This window comes from Bemisia tabaci, chromosome 8 (assembly GCF_918797505.1).
Source record: "Bemisia tabaci chromosome 8, PGI_BMITA_v3".
Classification (NCBI taxonomy): Eukaryota; Metazoa; Arthropoda; class Insecta; order Hemiptera; family Aleyrodidae; genus Bemisia; species Bemisia tabaci.
In genome coordinates, this window is record NC_092800.1 from 18735960 (window position 1) to 18745927 (window position 9968).

General features: G+C 39.7%; 1 protein-coding gene across 1 annotated transcript in view; it reads right to left on the reverse strand.

Annotated features, from left to right (window-relative positions):
- Positions 1–7459, reverse strand: part of Np (serine protease notopleural) — a 62153-nt gene extending 54694 nt beyond the window's left edge. The window contains exon 1 of the mRNA XM_072303554.1: positions 6831–7459. Coding sequence (XP_072159655.1) covers positions 6831–7095 — 265 coding nt within the window. The 5' untranslated portion in view covers positions 7096–7459. The remainder of the gene's footprint in view (positions 1–6830) is intronic.
- Between the last annotated feature and the right edge of the window lie 2509 nt (positions 7460–9968).

Consider the following 9968-nt stretch of genomic DNA (forward strand, 5'->3'; position numbering starts at 1 on the left):
ACACCCTGTTTATCGATCTTTTACCGTAGGTTTAAATGGTAGATCAATCGATATATCGCAGTGCCACGCTACTGGCGCCGATATTAATTTATTCCGCTAAGGCGTCATTTTCTCCGGGATCTGCGCACTGCGCAGGGTTGGAATGCAATCCGGCGAATCTGTCTGAGATGTTACACGATAGTTAACTTCCACCGTTCGAGCTTTGCCAAATTGTATGTTATTGAGTTCAAAAACGAGCTAGTTCGTTGCACTGATACGGGGTGAAAAAAACGTTGGTTATGCGAACCGAATAATACGGCAGACGCTTATTCAGTTCACAGAAGTAAACTTTCAGTCGAGCGAACTGATCAGAACGCAGTGACTAGCGACCAGTTCACAGAACTGCGGGCTGATTATTGAAATTGATAGACAAAGCAATAGAAAAAGATGACTAACTGAGAATTAAACGATCCTGGAAGCAGGTGGTTGCAATGGACACTGGAGGAAGGTGACCGGCAAACTAACGGCAACCCGCGAGAGACCATGCAGTTAGTCCATCGTTTTCCTCCTTAGTCTATAATAACCACCCGTTTCAACCGATAGAATTGCTCCATACTCTCTATATCTTCTTTGTCTATCGTTTAGTCTATCAGTATCAATAATCAGCCTGCTAAGGACTTTCTATACAGAAAAACTTTCAACGAAAAACATTATACGTATAAACTTAGATTTATATTGCAACATGTTCCGTATCGAACGAAGTGTTTTCAGCTCGGTGAGCTGAACCATTGGCCCACTGAAGTGAAATTCACTTCCGTGAACTAAAGCGGTTAGTTCCCTTGAGTGAAGGGAAATTACTCTGAACTGAATATGCCAATTGCGGGCCGAGTATTGAAATTGATAGACAAAGAAGGCGAAGGAAAACTGGAGCTACCCTGTCGCTGACAAAAAAGAAGTTCGATCATATGAACCGAATGCTCGGTATTCCTCATATGTATAGTTATTTGATTTATCATACTGAACTTTTGGTTCGCGTAATCGACATTCCTAAGTATAGCAGTAATCGCGATAAGTTGCGGTTTGATCGGAAAATGTCCCGCGATTTCATCGAATTCGATTTATTGTAATTCCAGTGGATAAAAAATTGCGGTAAATTTCGTTGTCATTACACAAAGCTGCAACGAAATTGCGATTTTATCGACGGCATTTCATCACAATATTATTGGATGAAAAATTGCAATAAATTGCGATTTCATCTCATAAAATTACAATGAAATCGCGATTTTATCCATGGCGATGTATTGAAATAATATTGAAGAAAAAACTGTAATAAAGTGAGATTAAAATCCGATTTTGTTGTACGCGATTTCATGGGGATAAAATCGCAACAAGATCGAGGATTATCACTCAGATGATGATTCTAGCGATTTCATCGGTAAAAAATCGTAAAATAATCGCAACTTAATTTCAAAATATCGCAACTTTTCTGCTGTAAATGCTACTTGGGTTTGCGGTACACTGGAAAAAAGAACACATTGGATCTAGAGTCCAGACTCTTGAAAACATTGACAAGAAAAAATACTCTTGATTCAATCGGATTTTTGCTTGAATCAAAACGAAATCTGCTTAAATTAAGAGGCTTGGTTCTTGATTTAAGCTAGATTCTGATTGAATCAAGAGTATTTTTTCTTGTCGATGTTTTTAAGAGTCTGGACTCTAGATCCAATGTGTTTTTTTTTCCAGTGTAGAGTGAACTGGCGGACAAAATTTTCACTAGATGTTATCATTTTTCACGATTTTCCATCTAAACTCGCTCGGATATCTCCAACAAACCCGGCAACGAAGCTCCCGAGCCGAGATTGATTAATGGGGCTCCCAGTTTCATTAACCTCACGTCTTCGCCTCCCGCCCCTCCCCGCCCCACCCCACAACGCGCTCCACCGTGCTGCGCAGAAACCACGTATCCTCGTACAGTCGCCATCCGAGTTGCGTGGTTCTTGGCGGAGCAGGGCATCGCCGCTATCAAACGTCTGAATCGACGAGTCATTCCGGCCTCCCAGAATTAGTCCCTCCTTTTACAGAAAGGCGTATCTCAATCTGCACGTGACTCCTGCTCTCCGTATGACTCCATGCTTCCCGGGGCTCATTTGAAAATAGAGATAAGCCCTTGAGTCGGGGGAGCGACGAAATGACCGGACTCAATCAGACACAGCCGAATCGATTGCGACTCTATCAACACGACGCGATTTTTATTGGGCTCGCCCATTAGCGACAGGTTATTTTCGCTGTGGGTCATCGCTGTGCCCGTCCGGGAGTAATAGGCGAATGATTTATCCTGTCAGTAAGTCCGCTTTTTTGGTTCATCTCTGAGGTTAATCCACTCTTTTAGTTCCGGAATGGATCGCTGCGTCACGCTGCAGAAAAGTGACCGAGCGTGACAGGAGGAGCCGTGCAGTTTAGGAAATACTCAAAATTGAATTGAGTTTTTGCATAGAGGTGTCAAGTCTGTTGCATTATTTCAAAATTTTCGGGGACATTTTATTTTTGCGCGGATTGATTTACGAGAGCATTCCTGAGACGAACTATAGAGAAAAACAAGTGTCCCGAAAAATGAGTTGAAAATAGGCTCGGTTCCATACTTTGTGGCATTAAAAGGCTTGAGGTGTAAAATTTAAAGTATAAGGGAGTAAACCTAAATGATTTTTGATCTGAATTAACAAAAGCGTATCTCTTCCCATAAACAAACAAATAACGTCCTTGCGTTTAAGTCTCTCTACTTGTGTTTTTGCGTTACTCGTGGTGTGGCGTGATTTGCGACATATCGATTAATCTGCCAATTAAACCTATGGAAAAGGATCGATAAACAGTGTGTTCACAACGGACACCTGAATAATCGATTCTTTAACAGAGTTTCAAACGGAGAAATATCGATGATCGATGATTTATGTCTCGCCTCTGCGGTTACCAAGGTATTGTCAAAAAGGCGCGCCATGCGATCCAAACCTTTGTACTTTGTTTTTTCAGGGACCTGATCCTGGAGCTCCAGAGGGTCTTTGACGCTCCATTCATGTTCCTACGAAGAGAAAAAAGATAATATCAACGTATAGACGTTACTTTCCGCAAACTCTCTAAAAATAAGTTTGTAAGTCGATAACGCCAGGGGGGAACACAGCCCCTAATGGCAAAATCACGAGAATCATCTTTTGATGCGAGGTTCATCTCAGTTGTTGCGCTGATCTATGGCGAGAGCTCACTTTCGGCCTTGGACATTATAATAACTTCCATCCAGAAAACATTTGTTCCATGAAAAAAAGCCTCATCTGCTGTCATTGTTTCTGAAAATGTGACCCATGACGACCTTTTCGCATTGCTTGTCGCAAATGCAGCGTGGTTGCAACATAAAACTTTTCTGCGTACATTTATTATTAGAGAAAAAAAAATGATTCAAAACGCATCTGAGACTTCAGTGCAGAAAAAGACTTTCTCCGGAGACAGTTGTGTCATTAAAGGGATTTGTACAACTGCGCAATAATCGGATATTTTACGGTGAGGGCTGGGTGACTTGAACGAAAGGATAAGAAAATAGAGCAGCAAATGGATTTAAAAGGTGAGGCTAGGGTAGGGGCTAACCCCTAAAATTGTGGCACCACAACAATTTGTTTACCCATTTTTCGTGTTGAAAAATGGGTTTTGTCCAAAAATTTTCGAGAGAAACAAAGCCTACAATGGGAAAACTGAAAATCAGCCCCTAAAGAGGGTATGAAGTGTTAATATACGTGTGTGGACAAAAAAGGGAGTCCTTTTCTTCCCTGACAACTTTTTTACGACAATGCCGCATGCCGTGCCAAGTAAGAACGCTTTATGAGCCACCAGGCGTTGCCAAATTTCCGTGGAAAAATCACAAATCTTCAGTAAAATTTGTGAATATTCTTATACAATTTTTCACAGGATTTTGTTCGTAAATTAATCCGAAAATTTGGAAACTTTTAAGGAACAATATTCGTACCATTCTTCAAAAATATATATTTTCTGAGGAAAATTGGGCAACATTCGAATGCTCATACGGCGTTTTGACTTAGCACGGCAGAACAACGCATGGTTGCTGCATATGATCCAAAGTTCTCTCCTCATAACCGAAGTTTTCTTCTCAATGTTTTATAATGGGAATCCCAACGCGTGCTCACCTTTTCACACCTAAACACCAGCCGCGACAGAAATTCCCCGAGCTAGAGCGAAGCTCACATCCGTCTGGGCGCGCATGACGAAACAAAAGGAACCGGACAGGGTGTCAAAGCTCGAACTTTCCAGTCGTGAAAGTTAGGAGATAATGGGGAGCGCACGCTGTTCGTGGGCATTATTCCCGGCGACAATGGCGTGCACTGATGAGTCAGTAGCTCGCTATGTGTGGGCCCGTTGGGCCCGGAGTGTTATCAGTCCCGCGGAGCTTGCGGATTTCGTAGTTTGATGATCTTGCCGGCCTCGGGTCGGGCGTGAGGTGGGTGGGTTTATGTCCGAATCCACGCGTAAAAGTTTGCAGATGCCTCGCGAGATAGGCGACTTCTTGGCAGAGGAGGAAACTAGGGCAAACTGTGAACTCCCGGAAGCGACCGTGCGTGAATCTGGAAGGACTGTTGAAAATTGGTGATCGATTCTTGGTGACTTTGCCATTTTATCTCGGTAATTCTACCGCAGTCGATAAAAAATATTGGCGTTTTTACCAAGGTCCAGTAAAATTACCGAGAAAGTTTAATAGTTTTACCAAGATTTCTCGGTGAAATTACCAATTCCATAAATGGTAATTTTACCAAGAAAAAACTGGGATCAAATAGAACCCTGAATTCTCGGTAATTTTACCCTTTTTTCGTGTTGCAAGTGAAACAAAAGGCCAGACTTATGGTCGCTTCTTTAAAGTTTCTTTCCCTACACTGAGGAAAAAGTTATGGGCTGTATAGAGATACCGTCCGTTCTGGGCTCTGAGGCTGAAAGTTCCGGGTGCTGGAGCCGTAGTATCGACTGCTCCGGGCGCTACACCCGGAACTTCGAGAGGCTGAAACGTGGACGATATGTCTATATAGCCCGTAAGTACGGCTTCCACGGCCGGAGTTTTTTTTCCAGTGTAGGGATGCTGCTCAACATGACCTAACAACATTGCCATGGTCGTTTCTTAAAAGAAGTCCTATCTATCGTCACATTGTAAAATTTACTGATGCTAAGGTACGCATTTTTCAAGTTCTGCAGGATAAGTTATTTAAAACTGTTTTTAGTTTGCTTCCTCAGATTTTTTCTTGCTTAGACGAGAGAATTTTTGAAAATTGAAAAAACTGAAATTTTCTTGAGTTTTTAAAAGAAAAATTGAATGCATTTCAGCAGAAGGGCCCACCAGACTATTTTTTTTTTTTTTTTGGTGCTTGACGAGTAATCAGAGAAAACCCTCTTGTCTGTCTGTAGGTAGAGAAAATGTTAGGGAACAGCTAAAAATATGTTTCTGAAAATTCTACCTGACGACCCTGAGAAAAATGTCCCTTATGATCAAAAAACATTGTTTTGAGAAAAATCTATTGAACGCTTTGAATACACATAAGAATGATGAATTATATATGCTAATGAATGAAATTAATATGAAGCATTTAACATGAAACCCTATTCACAAATTCCTTTCGATTTATTTCATTTTAACATTTATTTATTTATTTATTTTTTTTTTTTTTATTTTTTTTTTTAGCACAAATACATCCAAATGGGTAACCGTAAACTAACCAACCAATCTGTAACAAATTTGGGTGCTCCTGCTCATTATCATCGTCATCAAAGTATCTCAAGACTTGATCAAAGTATCTCAAGACTTGAGTAAAAAACTGTTTCTTGGCTTCTATACGTCAAAAATGGATCAATTAGGAGCAAGAACATTGACCGGAATGTACAAGGACATATAAAAAATGAATTTGAAAACTCACTCCTACTTTTTGAAAGCAAATCTCTAGAAACCAACGCGCGAAATCTTGATCCATCCAGCGTACAATGATCTATACGGCCATTAATCATGAACCATGAAAAAAATTGAAAGTCATTCTCTACTGATTGAATTCGCTCAACCTCCAATTTCATTCAACCACAAAAATACGTCATCGATAGCCAACCCCTTATCCGGACACCAATTTCAAAGATAGAAGTGATCTTTCGTCGTATTCAATAGCAACCAAGTGGGAGTTAATTGCTCTATTTTACACCTTAAAACTATTCATTTTTGTCAGGTCGATGTAACACCAAATTGATGGCAAATCTAGTAGTTCATTTGGACGTTAATTAACAAATACAATGAAGTATGAACTGGAAGTTATGATAAAAAAAGAGATTCCAGTGTAACAGTTCAAGACAAGGTGCGTATCGATGGCTGAAGTCGAAAAATCCTGACTTTTTTTTTTTATTATTATTTTTTTTTTATTTAGAGAAGACAGAATTGATATGAACACTTTATGAAGATAATGCGGATTGCTTTTCCACCTTCAATTTCCAGAATAAAACACAACACATTCCTTTTGCGGCAATAATTACTCATTCAAAGATTTATCGCATTCTTTAAAAATACTTCACCAAAAATTAGGTTAAACTAGGCTATTTTTATGTTAGCTTCGTTTCTCTCCCTAAGCATCTACTTGATATTGAATAAACATAAATATAATGCAAATAAGAAATCACTTCACCATTTCTTTGGATAGGCATTGCTTAATAGAGGCAGAAAACGCCACCGCAATTTATGATAGCAATTTTCTCTATTTGTCCGTAATAATATACTGATACTAGTATCTAATACTGAGGGTAAAACAAAAAACATAAAATTATACCGTGCTTACCTCCCATAAGTGTCGACTGCCAAACTGGTGTAGCTCTAGCGATATCATGATTCAGCAAACATATGCATAGGAAGATCCACCAGGCTGAGGTCATAACTTCCAGAACGCGGTCCGTTGTCAGGAAACATTTCCCATAGCTGAATCTCCTCATCTGTGGATCAGAAAAAGAGAGAGAAGGAGAGAGATGGCAAAAACAAACCGCAGGCTTGCACAGAAGATTAACATTCCAGACGGGTTCATCCGTTGCAAGAAGTCGTTTCATCATTGTAAATTAATGCAAATACGAATACTTTTTGAATGCGTAAAATCTCGGTGGACGTCCATCTTGAAGCTTCTCCAATATTTTGCTTGGATTCAGGGAGAAATTGTGTGTTTTGGTGGTATCATAGGAAAATGTTGTGACTCCATGGAAAAAAGAATAATACATGCAACCATATTCTTAGCTGATGATTCCGCTTATGAAAAAGACGAATAGAACGAAAAGGTGTTTGGTAAAATAATTGGACTTGATTTTTCAACGAGGAATTATTATTTCTGGTTCTTTTGAGGAACAGCATTTCGACGGTAAATCTGGCAAACCACTTTTAAAATCTCCTCTCCTATATTTTATTTTTTTAAGGAGAATAAATTAACATTATTCCTTGAAACTCTCAGGATTTTTCCCGCACAGAGAAGAAAAATTATGAAAGCTTTTTAAGCATTGATGTTGAGTCGTTTTCCAGTTTAAAAAAAGTATGACAGGAAGTCTGCAACGTCGCAAACTGAGATATTTAGTTCAGGAGTTTTACAGTCGATTTGCTTTCAGTGAAGGTATATAGGGGGATCCATTCTATGGGTTTAAATAGCAGATCAATAGATTTATCGCAAATTATGCCACGCCACTGGAATCTCAGTAACAAATCCTCGGAGACTTGAACGCAGGGTTAGGAAAAAAGTCGATCATCATTCTATCATTCTTTTTCGATTAAAGCACTGATTTGGTGAAGTACAATCATTGAGGCACATCTTGCAATGAAGGAACAAAGATTTCCATCTCATTTTAAAAACGACGTAGGTTCCTCTTTGCAGATACGTACGTGTTACGGATGAGCTAGAAAAAGTAATTCCTAATTGCAAAAATGTAGTCCATTTGAGCTGATGTAAAAAGAAATGAGGAAATAAACTGTGCATTTTTCGGGATCAAGTGGGACTGAATTATTAGTTAGTTGCGAATTAGTCACCAAGTATTCGCAAGGTTGAACGTTGCCTCTGCAAGGAATGGATCAATTAGTCTAACGGTAAAATAGGCGTTTAATCCCAGAGCTTAGTGTGGACAATGTGTTTTGAGAATTTTTGTCGTTTGAATAGAATCATTGACCTCCAAAAAATCCTGAGAGATAATGTCCCACTGCCGCGCGCCAGGCAGGTGACTGTACGAAACAGCGAAGATTCTCCGAGCCATTGTTTCGAGGCACCCAATGACCTATTCACAAGAAGAAGCTCCAATTAACAATCGCGATATTTTTAGTTCACGTCTCGCTAGAGCGCCCCTCTGATTGAATAATAATATTATTATCTTGCCAATCCTGCTTCCTACTTTTTTTCGGAGCACTCGCATTTTATTATTTAGGTTGATTTGCAGCTGAGACATTTTTTGTTTCCATTGTCGCCAGATTTTCTGGGAAAAACGTATCACGAATACATAAAAGATCGCGGGATTGTGGAATGATGATTCCTCGTTGTGAGAACGCTAGGGGCAAAATTGCATACTATGATATACTCATACTATCAAATACTATGGGTTGGATGGAACGACTCCTCTTACGAAATTTTCACCTATGCCATAATACACTGAAAAAAAGCACATTGGATCTAGAGTCCAGACCCTTGAAAACATCGACAAGAAAAAGTACTCTTGATTTAATTAGAATCTAGCTTAAATGAAGAACCAAGCCTCTTAATTTAAGTGGATTTCGTTTTGATTCAAGCAAAAATCCGATTGAATCAAGAGTATTTTTTTTCATGTCAATTTTTTCAAGAGTCTGGACTCTAGATGTGTTTTTTCCAGTGTATCGCTTATGAAGCGGAAAGCTTAAAAAAACGCATATTTTTTAGTGATTGTGATTGTGAAGTTAGGAGTGTATTTCAGACATTTCTGATGCTTTCATAGTGATTTTTGAGCCATTCCCGATTAGAAACACCTCTCTTCTTTCTTTAGCTTAAGTTTGCAACAGGCTCATTAGAGCCTCATCACCCCTCAGTCCATACTTAAAAACCAGAGGGCTGATTGTTGGAATTGGTAGACAAAGCGATAGACAAAGAAGACAAGCAGGGTATGAAGGCATCCTATTGGTGGAAGCGGGTGGTTTCAATGGACAAAAGAGGGAGGTACACTGAGAAAAAACTATGGCTTATAAACCTATTAGAGGTAAATATGGAACACCACTAATAGTAGTACCTCTACATATAATAATAGCACATATACCTTAGTTATGGTACGGGGTACCTTAATTAGGTACAGAGACCTTAGTATGGTTCACAGACCGAGAATCATTAGTTTATTTACGACTATTATAGGTGTTCCATATTTACCTCTAATAGGTTTATAAACCATAGTTTTTTCTCAGTGTAGTACACTGACTAACGGCAAACCACGAGGGACCCTTTAGTTAGTCCATGCATTTACGCCCTTGGTTTTAACAACCTTACATTTCAACCAATAGAATCGCTCCATACTCTGTATGTATTCTTTGTCCATCGTTTTTTAAATCGATTTCAATAATCAGCCCGCAGCCCCGAACAACGATATAACTCTCACAGGAATCTAACACAGGGCCTTTTAATGATAGAGTCAGCGCTTTTAGACCACAGAAACGCTTCGATGTAGACATTAGACCCGCAAATTTTCTTCCAATTGGCAGCGTTGTACTTGACAGCGCCATCAAAGAGCCCCGAAATTAAAAAGTCTCCCCTCTCATTCCCCGAGCTATTGACAATGCTACATGGCAGCGCTTATTTCCGGTAGAAGTAGAGCGATTTGCTGGGAAATTAGCCACAATTTTTTCCTCGCTGTCTCGTATTCTCACGGCGGCGTGGAAATCACCTGCCATCTCTTCCGAGTCCTTGTTTCTTTGCTCAATCGGCTGTTCAGCCTGAGAC